The sequence below is a fragment of the Nyctereutes procyonoides genome, unplaced genomic scaffold, assembly GCF_905146905.1.
Source record: "Nyctereutes procyonoides isolate TBG_1078 unplaced genomic scaffold, NYPRO_anot_genome, whole genome shotgun sequence".
Classification (NCBI taxonomy): domain Eukaryota; kingdom Metazoa; phylum Chordata; class Mammalia; order Carnivora; family Canidae; genus Nyctereutes; species Nyctereutes procyonoides.
In genome coordinates, this window is record NW_026575140.1 from 39,608,409 (window position 1) to 39,627,426 (window position 19,018).

Sequence of the window (19,018 nt, forward strand, 5' to 3'; positions counted from 1 at the left end):
AACTAAGATGGCAGTTTGGACAAGCACAAAGGTTTGAGAGGCATCCAGAATCTCTGGCCAGGCTGACTTGTGAGGCTCATCTCCTATATGAGGCTAGTCTGTGAAGACTGGGAAAGGTGAGTGTTTTATGTAATGTGCAGAAACCAACATAGATTGTCAAGTACAATGAAGAAAGAGGAAAATCTGTTCCAGAAAAAAGAACAAGGTAAATCTCCAGAAACTGACCCTAATGAAATGAAAATTTGTGATTTACCTAACAGAGAATTAAAAATAATGAAGTCAGGAGAACAATGCGTGAGCTAAGTGAGAATGTCAACAAAGAGAAAATATTAAAAAGTACCAAACAGAAATCATAGAGTTGAAGAATACAGTAACTGAAATGAAAAATTCAAAACAGATTAGATTAAGCAGAAGAAAGGATCAACAAACTAAAAGGTCATTGGAAATCATTTGGTAAAATGAGCAAAAGAAAAAAAGAATGAAAAAGTGAAGATAGTTTATGAGACTTATAGGATACTCATCATGGTCATGGGAGTCCCAGAAGGAAGAACGAGAAATGGATGGAAAGCTTATTCAAAAAAATAATACCTGAAATCTTTCCAAACCTGGGAGAAAAAATAGAAATCCAAATCCACAAGTCCCAAAGGATACCAAGTAAGGTGAAATAGACTCATACCAAGATACGTTATAATCAAATTGTCAAAAGTTAAAGACAGAATTTTGAAACAGCAAGAGAAAAATGACATGTTATACCCAAAGGAACTCTCTTATGACTATGGGCAGATTTTTCAGCAGAAATCTTGTAGTCCAGAAGAGAATGGGACAATATACTCAGAAAGCTGAAAGAAAACAAAAAACCCTGCCAACCAGGAATACTTATTCTGAGAAACCTATCCTTCCAAAATAAAGGGGAAGTAAAGACTATCAGGTAAACAAATGCTGAAGGAATTCATCACAACTAGACCTGCCTAAGAAGAAATACTAAAGGGAGCTCTTCAAGTTGAAATGAAAGAATATTAAACAGCAACACAAGAGCATAAAAGTATGAAAGGTGGGCAGCCCGGGTGGCTCAGCGGTTTAGTGCCGACTTCAGCCTGGGGTATGATCCTGGACGCGGGATCGAGTCCCACTTCGGGCTCCCTGCAGGGAGCCTGCTTCTCCCTCTGCCTGTGTCTCTGCCTCTCTCTCTGTGTCTCTCATGAATAAATAAATAATCTTAAAAAAAAAAAGTATGAAAGGTAAATTGACCAAGGTAAATATAGACAATAAGAGAATACGATATTACTATGACAGTGGTGGGTAAATGACTAAAGTATTAAATATAAATGATCTTATGGACACAATATAAATAAACAAATTGTGACATTGTTAGCATATAATGTTGGGGGGAAGAGAGGTAAAAGTGTAGAGATTTGTTTGTAAGTGAAGTTACCCACTTGGAATGGACTGTTACAATGATAGTTTATGTACACCCAAAAGAAACATACTTACAGAAGTTACATAAAAGAAAATGAGGAAAAAAATAAAAAACACGCAAAGGAAGAGAAGGAGAGAAGAAGAAAAGAACTACACAACAAATCATTTAACAAAACGGTAATCCTCCTTCCATATCAATAGTTATTTTACATTTAGAAAATTTTTTTAAAGATTTATTTATTTATCATAGACAGAGAGAGGCAGAGACACAGGCGGAGCGAGAAGCAGGCTCCATGCCGGGAGAGCCTGACGTGGGACTCGATCCCGGGTCTCCAGGATCGCACCCTGGGCCAAAGGCAGGCGCTAAACCGCTGAGCCACCCAGGGATCCCCTTTACATAAAAATTGATGAAACTTTTCAATCAAAAGATATAGATTGGCTGAATGGATTAAAAAACCCAAGACTATGTGCTATCCATAAGAAAGAAAAAGGCAGGCTAGAAAGTAAAGGGATATTAGAAATGGAAGACAGTCCTTTCCTGTGGCATCCAGAGAAAGAGGAGTGTTTTTCAGCCTTTGAAAAAGAAGGAAACACTGCCATTTGCCTCGCAGGTGAACCTGGAGGACACCATGTTAAGTGAAATAAGACAGTCAAAGACAAATACCGCATGATATCACTTAAATGTGAAATCTAAGACACTGATCTCATAAAAGCAGGGAGTAAAACCCTGGTTGCCCAGGGGCTGGAGGGGTGGTACTCATTAAAGGGTACAAAGGTTTAGTTATGTGGGATGAGTAAATTCTAGAGAGCTAATATACACATCATGGTGACAACAGTTAGCAATACTGCATTTCATACTTGAAATTTCTAAGAGAATAAATCTTAACCTCCCACCATACACACGGGATTAACTATAGAGATGACGGATAAGTTATTTAGCGTGATTGTAGTGATTTTTTTTCACAATGCATACTTACATATAAAAACAAGTTATACACCATAAATATATGCAAAAATGTCTCATATTAAATAAAGTCTTTTAAGTTGAAATAAGTATTAATTAGAATTTATTACTACTTTAAAGTCGTTAAAAATAACTTATCCTGAATTTTTTGTTTCATAAATCCAGTGTCTACATGTCCTCAAGGTGCTTCTGTTGTTTACTTCATATTGTGCATGTTGGCCATAGTTTCCTATTCTTTTACATGGTTCATAATTTATTCGTTAAAAATTTGACATTTTAAATGATACAATGTGGAAACTCTGGAAATCAGGGACCACCAACACCTGTAACTGTTACTGTTGTAGAGTTCGTTACTTCTTGTTTGATGACTTTCTGAGACTAATTCTGTAAAATTTCTATTCTTCATCATGGCAGCTACTGGATGTCCTGCTTTGTTAGTACTGTGTTCAGCTCATGTTTGGACAGAGATCTCCTTAAGGGCCTTGAACCAGTGAGTCTCTCAGGGCTCTACCTATGAGTTGGGTTACATCTTGGACACACTAGCAGTTTACAACTCTGTTTTAGCCTTAATTTCCTGCTCATGCAGAGCCTCAAGGTCAGCCAAGGTGAGAGATTAGGGCCTTTTCTGGTCCTTCCTGGCCATGCACACAGTCCTTGCATGTACCTGGGCTTTTAGAATCCCAGAAATATGTTGGAGCTCCTTGAAGCCCCCATGGACATCTCCTTCCCCAGTTTCCCCTTTAAAAGAAAAAAAAGATTTTATTTGTTTATTTATTCATGAGACACACACACACACACAGAGAGAGAGAGAAAGAGGCAGAGACACAGGCAGAGGGAGAAGTAGGCTCCATGCAGGGAGCCCAACGTAGGACTTGATCCCAGGTCTCCAGGACCATGGCCTGGGCCAAAGGCTGCGCTAAACTGCTGAGCCACCCGGGCTGCCCCCTTTTCCTTTAAATCCTCTTGTTAGCTCCAACTGGTATCACCACCTTGGGTTACTTCAGTGTTGCACAATTGTTACCGATTTTTTTCAACAAATGCCTTACAGTGTGGTTTACACAGATCCAACATTGAGTCAGGTGAAATAAAGACAAGCCCTGAGAATGGGGTTTTTCAGGAAACTGCCAGAAAGGTCAAATAGTGACAGCTCTCTGATCACAGACCTTTGGGATGCTCCAAACCCATCCCACTCCTTCCAGCAGTTACTTGGCGCTTGGTTTTCTCAGCTCCATAGCTGTGAGGCTGCCGTTTTTTAAGGGGACTGCAGAGCTGGGGAGAAGAGAATGGAAATAGGGTAAGTTAAAATGCCACAGAGCTTCCTGTTCTTACTGAGATCCAGCTCTTTTATTGATTTTTTTTTTCACCTTAAACAGATGGTCAGACTGTTGCAAGACCTTGGTTACTTGTCAGAGTTCTGGAAATGTGGATTTTGACAACTTTTGCTAGTTGTCTAGCTGGTTATATGGAGGAGTGGCTTTTCGAAGATTCTTACTTTGCCATTTCAGAAGTTCTCTCCACACGTCAGATTTCTGGAACCAGGGGACCCTGGGTGGCTCAGCGGTTGAGCTGAGATCCTGGAGTTTCAGGATCGAGTCCCACATCAGGCTCCCTGCATGGAGCCTGCTTCTCCCTCTGCCTGTGTCTGCCTGCCTCTCTCTCTCTCTCTCTCTCTCTCTCTCTCTCTCTCTCATAAATAAATAAATAAATAAATAAATAAATAAATAAATAAATAAAATCTTAAAAAAAAAAAAAAGATTTCTGGAGCCAGAAGGGACCTTAGCATACAGTCTTTGAATGGTTAAGTTAAGGCTCACGGAGTTTAGAGGCTTGCTACATAGCAGCAGGAAATGTCTGACACCCTACACCTTTAGCACTCCTGCTCTGCCATAATCACTTGGCTGCATTCCTGCATCCTGCAGATCCAACAGATATTAACCGAGCATCTACTATGCACCAAAACTGTTAGGGACTGAGCCTGTGTGAGCAAGGCACAACTGCCTCCAAAAAGCTCAGTGTAACTGGGAAATTGCATGGATAAAGGAAATTAAAACTTCTGAACAAAATCCTCAGAGAATGAAGGAGGGAGCAACCAACTGGCTGAGAGTCCAGAAAAATGTCTTTGAAGAGTTGACATTTAGTCTGGGTCTGCCATGTGTAATGAGATGCTTCGTGAGGAAAAAAAATAGCTTATATAAAGACGAAGATTACAAAGGACCTAGCCTGTCTCAGGAATTGATAGGAGTTCATAGTTTGGCAGAAACACTAAAAGATGCGATTGATGAGGTGAACAGGTTTCAGATCACAAAAACTATCATAGACCCAGCCAAGGAGCAGGTCCACACATATGGCCTTGCACAGTCCAAACATAGAGGGCACCATTCCCCAAGCTACCAGTGATGGCACCTGGAGTTCCAATGTGGCAGCCCATCAAGGATTTATGATTCTATAGTCAACCGAGAGAGTATACTGTTCTATGAACACAGCGAGGGGTTGTGTAGACAAAAAGGTGTAGAAATAACTAGTTTTTGTCTGAAATAACTATGACAGCATTACAACTACAATTAAATCTATTATATGCCAAGCGCACTGTTACTTTAATATAATAATTACATCATATACAATATATACTATATTTATAATATAAATTTATATGTTTAGTATGTATTAAAGTAATTTTATATATAGTTTATATATTATATGTATATATATATGTTTATATAGAGAGACACACACACATACATTTGGTGTTCACAGTAACTACAAACATAAATATAATATGGTCCTAATGATTAAAATGCTGATGTATCAGACAGTTTAGGATAACTTATGCTGCATGACTAACAGTCCCCAAATCTTAGTGGCTCAAAAAAAAATAGATTTGTCTTATTGCATGTCCATCTTGAATCAACTGTGACTCTGCTTTATGTCTTTGTCACCTGGATATACACTGACAGACCCTTATCTGGGACATTGCTGGTCTCACGGCAGAGAAAAAAGAAACGTTGAACTTGTGGAACTTCTGCTCATTTTATTGAGCAAATAACATGGTCATTCTTGGATGTATCAGGACAATTATACATAATGGTCCCATGGGGAGGAGCACCACAAAGAAAAACCCAGAGAGGGATAATTATGATCAGTCTCATAATTGACCACAGTAGGTATTATTTCATTGTATTTTGCAGATTAAGATATGAGTTCCAGAAAGTAAAGTAGTCTGTTTAATTCACAAGCAAAAGTTAATAAATGGTAAAACCTAGAACAGAATTAAGGCCCGGCCCCCAGGTCATCTAACTCTTCATGCTACAGTCCTCCATACCCCTGAATCTTTTATGTTTTATGAACATCAAAGCCCTCTGATATCTTTGGACCTTTGATATATTTGGACTAAGAGAAGCCTGTGTTCTGACCCTGACTGTTGCAACAGGTATCATCAATGATTCCGTGATAGCCCCTAAAAGTAACCCTTATTTTTGCTTAGTTTGATTTATCTGCTTCAAAAGCAGAAGGAAATGTTCTTAGCTTTTTAGAGAACACATAGCTCATGGTGAATGCACAAAAATACAGTGTGACCCAGATATTGGACAAAATACCCATCCAGGGATATCAGCCTATTCTTGAGCAATAAGCACGGGGAAAAGGAAGAGGTGGCCCCATTTCAGAAAGCCACCTGGGAAATGGAACAGAAACAGTGAGGTAAGAACAAGTCTGCACTCTCCTCCACTGTGTTCCTGAAGGATTATTACAGAAGTTGGCATGAGGACTGAGAAATACGTCATTGAAATGAGGTAACAAGGACAGAGGGGTAGTGGCAGAGATCTGATTTGGAGTGATAGGTCCAATCGAGCACCAGCTCATAATTCTTCTACCTTATTTTATTCATTAATTCATGATTTTTTGAGCCCAGTCATGTTCCAGGGACTGTTCTTGAACAAGACAGGTACTATTTCTGCCCTCAAGGAATGTGTTAGCTAACTATTGTTGTCTAACAACGCACCTGAAAACAGTGGCTTAAAACAATAACCATTTAACTCATAAATCTAAGGTTGGCAGTTTCGGCTGGATTCAGTTGGGCAGTTCTCATCTCAGCTGATCACTCAATGCATCTGGATTCAGCAGCTAGAGATGCTTGGGTCCAGTTCATCTCAGATGGTCTTTGCACAGTTCTGATGGTAGGCCAGCTGTCAGCTAGGGATGCAACAGCGATGACTGGGCCATGTGTTTCTCATCATCCATTAGGGTCACATGGGCTTGTTTAAGTCCAGTTTAGCAAGTGTTTTTGTGTTTGCTTGAATTTGGGGTTGGTGTCAAAAAAAAAAAACTCTGTGGACCATCAATGTTACGTGGCCTTCAATTTTCCGGCCATTGTCTCCCCTCGGCAACTACATGCAGAGGTATTGAGCAGGATCCTGGCATTGCTGGTTCTCTACTATAAAAGACCGTACCAGGGCTCAGTTGAGTTTCAGCTGGTAACACCATTCAAAAGCTGACCATCTATTTGCATGAGAAGTTCACACCCACCCTATAGTTAAACCCAATGTGAACAGCTTAAGAATAATCAGAATGCATGATGGTGGAGTTAAGGCAAAGAAGTACCCTTAGGACAGAAGATAATTCCACATTTTTTCCCAAACCTGTTCCCCAGGTTTAGTTGATAGTGGTCACACTCTGCTTGGTCCTGATTCCAAAGCCACAGTAGTATTTCCTTAGGTAAGTCACAGAAACTGCTTCTTCATAGATACCTGCCTATAAATAGGGAGTAAGAGCTACCCTCCTGACTTCCCAGAGGGCCATTCTGATGCTGGAGCAAGATAAAGCTTGCACAAGTGTCAGAGCATTAGTGGTCAGCCTCTGGCTGCCCCAGGGTCCAGGTTTTTACTCTTAGCAACCGTTTGGCACCACTTTCACCTGAGGTACCTCCACAAGTTAGAAGGAAATCCATTTCTAAAAAAGCAAATGGGAAAGAGGCAGATTTCAGCTATAATTTTTATAAGTGATATGATTTCCCAAACCATTCAAAGTCCATCATTCCCTTTGATTCTGACAGTTCTTCCTTTAGTGGAGGAATCATCATCTGCTTTTCATCTCATAGATGAGGATCATTCACAACATAAAAGATCTGCTCAAAGCTCCGTGAGAGGAGACAGCAAGGCTGGAACTTCGATCATGCTTCCTCTAATTCCTATCCTCATCCCTCAGAGTCACTTTCCATTCCCGTATTCTCAGAGGACACACCAATTCTTCTTGCTCTCCTTACTCCTCTCCCTCCCTCACCCTCTCCTTCAGGACCGAGGGATTGCACGGAGTCGGTGGCTGACTGGGGAGATGGTGAGTCCCGTTCTGAACTTGAGGCTCAGCTTCTCATTGTCTGGGGGCCTGAAGGTAAATCTTTGCACAAGGGAAGTGAAGAAAATAAACAGCTCAGACCTGGCCAACTGTTCTCCAATGCATACCCGCTTTCCTGAAAGACAAAACATAAGACAGGTCATCAGACCCTTCTGATGTAGGGTCCTGCAGGTGTTGACATCTTCCATTTCTTGTAAAACCTTCTTCTGGAAGGGACTGGTAGGCCCCAGAGCTTTATATACAGAGGCTCATTTAATCTGACAACCACCGGGGCCAAAGTATAAGTCTGGACTCCAAAAATCCAGTGCTTCCAAGGGCGAAGGTGCAGTGTACAGGGCCTTTGCTGGATCGCTTGGCTCACAGTTGGCATCATCCTAGCCACATCCCACTCCTTGTTATGTGAGGGAGGAACTAGAAGCAGAAGAGAGATCCAATTCAACTCCTCTCACTTTCTAGCCATATGATTTGGACATCAGGGGAAGTATGTGTGTATATGTGTGTGTGTGTGTGTGTGTGTATTTAAAATGGGAACCTTATTGGGATCCCTGGGTGGCTTAGCGGTTTAGCACCTGCCTTTGGCCCAGGGCGTGATCCTGGAGTCCCAGGATCAAATCCCATATCGGGCTCCTTGCATGGAGCCTGCTTCTCCCTTTGCTTGTGTCTCTGCTTCTCTCCCTCTCTCTGTCTCTCATGAATAAACAAACAAAAATCTTTTTAAATAAATAAATAAATAAAATGGGAACCTTATTCTAGGGGTTCCAGGGTGGGTCAGTCAGCTAAGTGTCTACTCCTAATTTCGGCTCAGGTCATAATCTCAGGGTGATAAGATTGAGGTTGGCATTGGGCTCTGTGCTGGGCATGGAGCCTACTTCAGATTCTCTCTCTCCCTCTGTCCCTTACTCCTCAAAAAAAATTTAAAAATGGGAACCTTATTTTATATATTATGTGGGCTATATACTGAATCCAAAGAAACCAAAGAATAACATATAGCAAAACAAAGTATTTGAACACATCACCTGGATAATAGTAAACATTTTAGCTGTAAAATACCATTAACTTCATCTGGTTAATTCTCAAAAAATGGGAGAATACAATTTAAAAGACTACCTTTACGTAAAACTTTTTGGGTGGCAGCATTATAAAATAGGTTCCTGTATAATTCTTTTATTATTTTTTAAAGATTTTATTTATTCATGAGAGAGAGAGAGAGGCAGAGACACAGGCAGAGGGAGAAGCAGGCTCCATGCAGGGCGCCCAACATGGAACTCGATCCCAGGATCCTGGGATCAAGCCCCAAGCCGAAGGCAGATACTCAACCACTGAGCCACCCAGGTGTCCCTGAAACACTTTTAAAGTACAGAAAACTTGCAAGAATAATACAAAGAACTTGTTTCTGAGTTATTTATTTCAAAGTACATTGTCTACATTACTTATGGAATCTTTAGTATGTATTTCCTAAAAACAAGGACATTCTCTAATATAACTCAATATAACCATCAATTCAGGAAAACATTGATGCATTATCACCAATTCTGCCCCCTGCCCCCCGCCCCGGAGATGCCCAATCAGGTTTTGCCAGTTGTCCCTATAATGCCCTTTATTGTAAAAGGACCAGTTGAGTATCAACTGTTACATTTATGTGTCATACCAGTGACTTCTCAACTTCCAAGATTGGTTTTGTTTTTGTTTTTGTTTTTGTTTTACTGAGCTTTTCATTTTAATTCCATAGTGTTCTACTAGTTTCAGATGTACCATATAGTGATTCAACAATTCTATACACACTACTCAGTGCTCATCACACAAGAGCACTTCTTAATCCCCATCACCTATTTCACCCATCCCCACCACCTCCCCTCTGGTAACCATCAGTTTGTTCTCTATAGTTAAGAGTCTGTTTATTGGTTTGTCTCCTTTTTTCCCCCTTGCTCACTTATTTTGTTTCTTAAATTTCATATATGAGTGAAATCATGTGGTATTTGTCTTTCTCTGACACTTAGCAAATACTCTCCAACTCCATCCATGTTATTGCAAATGGCAAGATCCATTTTTCTATGGGTGAATTCCCATGTGTGTGTGTGTACACAAGAGGTCTATATGACTGGCTTTTTTGAAGGTGACAAATTAATTCATAAGTGCAATGAATGAATTTTCTTATGAAAATGATTAGATTAAGGTTGCGAGGTCATGCATTTCTGATAGAAATAACACCAAAGTGAGGCTGTGTTTTCATTTCATCCTATTGGGTGGTACACATTTTTGATTTGTTCCATTATTGGGATGTTAACTTTGATCACTTGATTAAGGTGGTGTCTACGAAATTCTACCCTGTAAAATGATTTTTCTCTTCATAACTAATAAATACTTTCTGTTAATAAACCATTCCTCATTAACCTTTCATCCACTAGTTTCCATTGCCATTTCTTGGCTAAATTATTTATTACTCTGATGGTTGTCAAATGATGATTTTTAAAAATCCATCATTCCTTCCACATCTATTAGAATTCTACTAAAAGAAATGCTTGCTCTCATCCCCATTTTTCTCTCACCCCCATTTATTTATATCAGTATGAGTTCAGAGATTTTTACTTTTATTCAAAGGGTTATAATTTATCGTTATTTGTTTTAATGCTCAAAATATTCCAGTTTGGCCATTACATGCCTCTTCAAGCTGGTATTTCCTTAGCTTTTGGGCACAGCAGTGTGTTTCAGGCTCATCTTATCCTTTCCCTTCCCCACCCCTGGAATCAGCCATCTTTCTAGAAGTCCAAGTTCCTTTTAGTGAGTAACGATATCTATAAACCAAGATCTGGGCAAAACCAAGATCTGGGCAATAGACATGCTTGTTGATATCAGGGTAGTGTTGTTCTCATGCACATCAGTGGCTAGAGCTGGGGGATCTATGTATGTATATAATGTGAGTATATATTTAAATATATGTATATGCATCCATGTTTACATCTATATTTATATCTACCTACCTACTTACCTATCAAAAATCTTGAGTTCATACCAATAGCCTCTGATTCCAATTCAGTGCCACAGAGCTCATTCTGTCTTTTCTCTTTCCCTATTTGTAATTTCCTCCCATTATTGTCAGTAGGTTTACTAATTGGGTCAGTATCCCTTGCACATAACTTACCTCCCATCACTGCCACAGTCACCCTGTGCAGGCCTCACCTCATTTCACACCTGCTCTAGGCTTCTGCTGTCTTCTCCGTTGCAACAACCTCCCACAGTTTCACTACCACTATCTCTTGTGCACGTGTTTGCGATAACTTACTTTCTCTATACATAATACGTATTTACCACAGACATTTTTAAAAAATGCGTGAAAAAGAAAAGTGTAAAGAAGCCAATGAAAGATGTAAAAGATGGTTGTAATCCCATAATCCAGACAAGAGTCCTTGCTAACATTTTGGCATATTTCCTCATTGTTCCTGGTGGGGATTCCCCTGGACACCATAACTGGTATAATTCTCTGTAGTTAATTCTGTGTGCTGCATATGCTACTTTGTATTTTCCCATGTAATTACATACTCTTGAAAAGGCATTCACGTATGCATGCCTCCATTGTGTCCTTTGCCTGTAAGGGGCTGTTGAGGAAATAAAATTAGGTAACACCAGCAGAAGTGTTCAGTAAATGTGCTGCACAATTATGCTGTTATTACATTACTTCATCTCTCTTCCCACCATCTTTATCTCTTTACTCATCACACATAGTACTCTGAGGAAATTCGTTAAAATGCTACCCAGTCGGCTGTCCTGTAAATACTAAGATTCTTCCAGAAGAATCCATTGATGATGACAAAACTGGACCCAAAGAGTCAGGAACCAGGGAACCAGCTGTGAGTTTTGGGCACATTCATATCTCAGAGCTAAATTTTACCCACCTGTCAAATCCATGAATTTGATCTCTCTTTGAATTTGATCATGTGGATGGTTGGGCAATGATAGCAAAACAAAGGCAAGTAGGAATTTGGTTTTCAAAGCATGAAAATGAGGACTACTTGCCTTCAGAACTTCAGCCTGGGTCACAGGAAACTGGTATCTGCTTGGTGCTCCCACCAACTGGCTATCACCAACTAACAAGGTCAATTACTTCATTAGTAAAATGAGAGAAATGACCTAGGTGTTTTGGGAAAAGTTCTTCCTAACCTCATCTCCTATGATCAAATGATTTTAGTTGAAAAATGGGGAAGGGAACTCTTGCCTTTCGTGAAGCTGCCTGCTGCCATGTCAGAACAACCTGAAAGGACTTCAGTGAGGAAAAGAAAATAGGAATTTGCAATAATAGCTTCACATTCTGTGCTGATTATGCAGAGGTAGTAATTTCACACGTGGTCATCTTTTCCCAAGAAAAGAGAAGGAGCTATCCATATTTTGTTCTTTCAGGGAGGCTGTCTGTAGAAAGTGCTAGACTAAGAACAAGGAGAAGCAAAAGATGGGAGTGCAGTGGGGGGAAAAAAAAGAGTGTGTTGACAGTTTCTTAACTCATTTGATTTTTCAGATTTCTATTTCTGCTGTTTAACCCCCATTCTGTCACAACTCCTGTGGGAATCCCCAAACTGTCTGCCTTCTTTGAATTCCATTCTTCTCCATTATGAAGAGAGATAGGACTAACTGCAAAAAATGGCTCCAATTCTCCTCTTCTCCGTGTATCTACATCATTTGCAATGTGACTTCAGACCCTTTCCCACCAAAAATTATAGTATTTTCCCCTCTCTTTATTGGGACTGATCTGATGACTTGCACTGACCAATAGAATGCAGTAGAAGTGGCAGGGTGCCAGTTCCCAGTCTGGGCCATAAGAGACACTGTGTGCTTCCAGTCTCCCTCTTGGGATCTTATCACCAACATGGAAACAAACCAAGCTAGCTTGCTAGAGAATGAGATAACATGGCAAGCCTGTTTGCTCCAGCTGAGATCATCCTAGATCAGCCTTTCAGCCAGCTGACCTCCCAAACACATAAACAAGTGCAGCTAAAACCAGCAGAGCTACTTAGTTGAACTATAGACTTGCAAGCAATAATATTGTGTAATGAGTTATTGTTTTAAGCCACTGAGTTTGTGGACTGTTTGTTATGCATACATATACTACCCCATACCTATGGAATGAACTCAGAACCAAAGTAGAAGGGCCTTTAGTGAGAAGATGAGTTACAGCCTAGCTGTGGTAAAGAGAGCAGTACTCGAGAAATACAAAATCTGGAGTCTTAGGTCCTTTCCACCAATTCCTTGGGCACAGGACCTTAGATAAGAAACAACTCTCTCTTATTCTCTGTTTCCTTAGATTAAGAAAGGAAATACTGATCACTTTTCTGTCTGATTATTAATAACAGGGTTGCTGCAAAGATTAAATGAGATAATGTGCTTGCAAATGAAGTCTGTAATTAAGAGGGTGTGATAAAATTCTCAGCAGCAAAGCACCAGTGAGGCAAGAATAATTATAAGCCTTGGAATCTACAGCTGGGACTCGGTACTGAAATACAAAACTTGAAGCTACTGTAGACAGAAGACTGGAAAGTACTTCTACGTCTCACAGCAGCTTTCCTATTAGGAAAGGACTTGTCCAATGTGAGCAAAGATGACACAGAATCAGGTGAAGTAAGGCAAAGATCTAATCCGAATCAGCCCAGGTGCATGCAGGGCGGTGCTGCATCCTCAGCTTCAGGTCATACCACGTGGGTTCAAATTCAGTCCCTCCCCTTCTGAGCCTTAATATCATCAGCAGCAAAATGATACTGGATCAGAAAACCAATCTATTTTTTTTTAAAGTTAGTGATAAGCAGACTAGCATGCATTTCACAGTGTGGGCTCTGCGGAAACAGTTACTAGATATAGATAGATGACATAGATATAGATTAGGTATAGATATATAGATATAGGTACAAATGACATCAAGAGGGAGTCACGCTGAGCAGGGCTATCTGGAGATATTTGAAAAGCCAAGGATGCCAGGGAAAAGAGTAGGGTGAGGGCTAAGAAAGGGCTTCTAGATTTTGACACACCTATTTGTTACAACTCACCTATTGAGAAAGGCATAAAGGCTTCCCTTTTCTTAAACTGTCCATTCTCCAGAAAATGCTCCGGGTTGAACGTGTCAGGGGTGGCCCATTCTGCAGGGTCTCTGTGCAGTGCAGTCAGGTTGGTCACGATCACGGTCCCCTAGAGAAGACAGCAAAGACTCAGGCAAGGCTTGACCCATGCTCACACCTACTCAGAAGGGCAGAAGTCCCCTGACTCCTACACGGGGGCCTGACCACATCCCATGCCCCAGACTCCATCACCCTCCCCAACTCACTGTCTTCTGAGCCCACTTCCCCACACACCCACTGACTCAGGACCCTGCTCTTTGTGATGGGACAGCTTAAAATGACAGGTTTGCAGGGAAATTTACCAGGGAAGCATAGCTTCTATTGACTGCAGAATGGATCTTTCTACAGGGACATATAGGGCAACTAGGGCAGCTCTATCCAGGTAAAAGATGTCTCATTCAGCTCTGCTTCTCCCACTCTCTTTCCTCCAGCTTCTGGCACACTCCACAGGAGGTTTAATATAATAGTTAGGTCCTCTAGTGAAAGGAAACATTATCCATCCAGGTACATAGCAAGAAACCCAGGTGTCCTCCATATTGCCTCCCTTTCCCTCTTTCTGCCTCCATCTAGTCTAGTCCTTCAGTGACGCTGCTCAATTTTTACCTCTTGATTCCATCACTTTCATTCTACGTCCACCCCTGCCTCCTAGTCCAGGCTACCAACTGGCTTGCCTACACTCCTGTAACAGCTGCCCAGCTAGGCTCATCGCCTCTTTTCCCTTTCAGTCTGCTCCACACTCTGAAAGCAGAATGAACTTTGAACCAGATTTAATGGTGCCACACCCAGCCACCCACCTTGAATACCTTTCAATATCTTCCCACCACCCTTAGGTAAGAGACCCATCTCCTGACCCTTGTCTGGACCATTCTCCTTCTCTGCCTGCACTCACACCACAGAGGCCTTATTTCAGCTTCTCAAAAATGCTGTGTTCCCACTCATTTTCCAGACTTTTTACAAGCTGTTCACCTGGCCTAGAATGCCCTTCTTCTCTTCTGTGTCACTGAGCTAAATCCCAATCACCCTTTACTCCTCAGCTCAAACAATACTTCCCTTTGGAAGCCCTCTCCGACCTCTCCTCCTTTCCAGTCCAGCAGCCCTGTATCTTAATGGAAACCAGGGAGTTCTCCCAGCTGGGCATTATCATGGTTTGTAAGTATATACCTGTATAATTTTTACTCAGCGTTGTTTTCCCAGATGGGAGCATTTTAGATACTTAATGGACATTTGTTAAACTAATAAAGAAAGAACTGCTATTTTTTAAAAAGATTTTATTTATTTATTTATTCATGAGAGAGGCAGAGACATAGGCAGAAGGAGAAACAAGCTCCCTGCAGGGGATGTGGGACTCAATCCCAGGACCCTAGGATCATGACCCAAACCGAAGGCAGATGCTCAACCACTGAGCCACCCAGACGTCTCAATAACTGCTATCTTGAGCACTGTCTCTACTAAACACTACATGCATGACCTCCACCTGTGAAGTAGTTTTGAATGTATCTTACAGGTAAATAAAGCAAAGCTCTGAGAAGTTAAGTGATGTGCCCAGAGTCACTCAGTGGGAGGAGCTAGAACCGTGATTTGTACAAGGTCTAGTTCATGTTAAAGCCATGGCTCCTGGCCTCTACAAGATAAAGTCAATTAGGTCTCTCAGTTCCCAGGATTTTAATGAAAGCTGGTGTTAAAAATCAGTGGTAGGATGAGGCTGTTGAGCCAAATGAATTGCTAGAAAAATGTAAACAAACAGCACCTGTAAAATAAGTTAGGCCTCAGCCTTTACCCACAAGATGTCAATCAGTAAGAAAACAGTGAATGGAAACAGCTGTAGGAATAGGTACAGGAATGGGTAAGCTCTGGTTCTGCCTGTTGGGAGAGACCCCAGGTAAGTCGTACACAGAGGGACCCAGATAAACTGGAATGGATCCTCAGAGGCTGACCAAGGCCTTGAGAAAGCCAAGAACTGTAAATGTGCAGTGTCCAGAGAGGACACGAGGGGGCAGAGGAGAGCTGTCTGCCCAGATCTTAAGCCTGGCAGAGGAGTGAGAACAGAATGTCCTTTGTGAGGACAGGAATTTCCCTGGGACCAACTAAGAACAACTGCAGGGAGACTCTATTCAGGTGCAAGTGAAGCAACTCCTGTGAAGAGCGCATGGTGTAATACAAAAAAGACCAGCCTGGGAAACAAAACAGATCTGCTTCTGGAACTCAACTCTTGTCACTTTGTAGTTGAGGGACCTAACGCAAACGTAATCACTCCTGAGCCTCGACTTCCAAATTTATAAAATGGGAATAACCCTTATTCTGAGGACTATTAAGGCCTTTTGAAAGAAACTTTAGAGTCCATTGGCACACAGTTCGCTTTATAGGCATTGGTTCCCTTCTCTCCTTTTCTAATAATTCATATTGCACGCACCTGCATTGGTTTCTCTTGTGAGACAATCCCACTACAGGCTTGTAAGTAAAAGCTGGAAAAATACTCATGGGGAATATCATGCTAGAAACACCAGCATTAATGAGATATTGGCTCAGGTAGCCTCAAAATGTCCTTTCATATTTTAATGTCTTATAACTGCAGGATTCCTCTAGCAGAATTTTCCAAGTCTGGCGGGTGGTGCTGTAAGAAGCTCCACCACGGCAAAGAAAGGGGTGCCATGGCAAAGTCTGACTGAGAACTGCTGTTTGCTGTACCCTCACAAAGATTCATAAATTCACATTACATGGTAAAAAACAAAACACACACACACACAAAAACAACCTGAGACATCCTATATAGCAAAGAAAGCCAGTTTTGCCTTAACATATTTGCCCTATGAATCCCCCTTCCCCTCCATAATACCTATGACTGCCTAGTTGAATTAATAATATTCCAAAGACCACACATGGGGAAAAAAAGCTAGAATCTCAGAACGTTTCTCTTCCCATTTAAGTGATTCCCTAGGACAAGAGTACGTGTCACCCTCCCAGTTCAGAGTTTACCATTTTAAAAAACCGGCTTGAAGATCTGAGGCTGGGAGTCTCTGGTTACCTTGGGCAGGTAGTATCCAGCCAGGGTGGTGTCACCTGTCACTTCCCTGGGCACATTCAGGGGGACGATGTTTCCCATTCTCTGCACCTCATGGATGAAGGCATTGGTATAGGGCATGGACTCTCGAACAGCTAAACCTGGCAGTTGTGACTGGCCAATCACCCTGTCGATCTCCGCTTGGACTTTTTCTGGAAAAGAAGATTCCATTATTCTGTTTTTCCACGACCTTTCTTAAGCCTGGTTAAGGTAAAGAATGGAATAACCAGGATCAAAATGGCTGAAACTAAAACAAAACCAAACCCCAAACTATAGCTCTATAGACTGATTTTTCAGGAGGTACGTCAGAGTGAAAAGCAGGCCTTGGTTTTAGACATAACTGGTTGTGAACTCTCACCCTACAACATTACTGCTGCAAGTTACTTAAACTCTCTGAGCTTTAGTTTTCTTATTAGTGAGATTAATCTACCTTCTTCTGAAGGATGTCTTGAACTTTACATGAACTGATTCGAGTAGCACCCAACAAATCAAAGAAACTTCTAATGGTGCCCCAATATACCTGTTTTCCTCTTTTTTTTTTTTTAATAGAGATTTTAGCTGGACACCTGGTTGCCCAGTTACAGACTGCATTTCCCAAATTCCCTTGTGACTAAGTGTGATCATGTGACTAAGTTATGGTCAATGGAATATATGGGATATATAAGGATGTTTAATACTTAAAACATGTCCTTAAAGGAAGGATGTGTGTTTCCTCCTTCTTCCCATCCTACCCATGGAAAGGCAGCCCTTGAGGTAAGTCTTTGAGAGTGCAAACAAGGTCATCATTCTAGATACAACAAAGGAACATGTTAGGAGAAGCTTAGAACCAAAATAGCTCTGCAGAGACCAGCTTGCGTTTTTGGGGTTTTGTTTTGTTTTGTTTTTACTTTAGCGAGAAATAAGAATTTGTTTTACTGGCCAGTTAAATGTTTTGAAAATTGTAGTAAAACATATGTGACATAAAATTTACTATGCGAACCATATTTGGGCATACAGTTTAGTGATGTTATATATATTCACATCGCATAACCAATCTGCAGAACTTTTTATCTTGAAAAACTAAAACTAGATATCCATTGAACAAACAGTAAGTTCTCATTTTCTCCTGCCTCAAGCCCATGGAAACCACCATTCTACTTACTGTTTCTCTGAATTTGACTACTCTAGAAACCTCATGTAAATGGAATTATACAATATGTCTTTTTGTGATTGTATTATTTAACTTAGCATAATGTCCTCAAGGTTCATCCACATTATAGCACGTGTCAGAATTTCCTTCCTGTTTAAGGGTGAATAATACTCCACTGTGTTCTACATTTTGTTTATCCATTCTTCCATTGTTGGACACTGGGCTGCTTCAATCTTTGAGCTATTGTGAATAAAGTTGCTATGAAGATGGGTATAAATGTCTGTTATTTCAAGCTATTGTTATTTTAGAGACCTTATTACAGAAGCCTAATCTATGTCCTAGCAGGGTAGCTTTTCACCTTTTTAGGAAAATGTACTTCATAGGCCCAAATTCATTTTACATTATGACTCAAGACACATAAGCATAAATATAGACACATAAAAAACATGCTTTTATGTAGGATTATGGAAAGTTTTATGAACAAACGTAATCTTAGTACATGTGAAATACTCTGATCTTTTCTATTCTACTTTTATTTTAGGAAAAAATGTTGGTCTTGATCCACTAAATTGATTTTATGTCCTATTAATAAACTGTTACTTACATTTTGAAAAACAGTATCCTAACACCCCATCTCTCATGTGCTCAAACTGTTCTGGGTCCTGGGTGGGGGGGTGCAAATATTTTAAGTCACTGCCTTTAAATGGACAAAAGTCTTTGGGGGAAGATATATGAATAATGTGCAATCAGCACAGTAGTAGAGGGGCATTAGGTCATCTCTAAAGGAAGAAAATAATCCTAATAATAATAAAGTCATCTCTAGAGGAAGTAATTTCCTGTAAGCATGGGGGAATATCTTAGAGAAGGTTGTATTTGAGCAGATTCTTCAAGCACAGCTGGTGACTTACCATGTAGAGAAATTGGGGAGCTACACAAGTGGTAGGGGAAAGAGCAGACATGATGGCAGAGGTATAAATAAGGTTGGTGCAAAGAACAACATGGAATTTTGT

General features: G+C 40.7%; 1 protein-coding gene across 1 annotated transcript in view; it reads right to left on the bottom strand.

The window, feature by feature from the left end:
- Positions 1-6,237: 6,237 nt before the first annotated feature.
- Positions 6,238-19,018, bottom strand: part of LOC129497114 (cytochrome P450 2J2) — a 42,386-nt gene continuing 29,605 nt past the window's right edge. The window contains exons 7-9 of the mRNA XM_055305687.1: positions 16,844-17,031; positions 13,753-13,891; positions 6,238-7,841 (exon numbers count right to left, since the gene is read on the bottom strand). Of these exons, the coding sequence (XP_055161662.1) occupies positions 7,663-7,841; positions 13,753-13,891; positions 16,844-17,031 (506 nt within the window). The 3' untranslated portion in view covers positions 6,238-7,662. The remainder of the gene's footprint in view (positions 7,842-13,752; positions 13,892-16,843; positions 17,032-19,018) is intronic.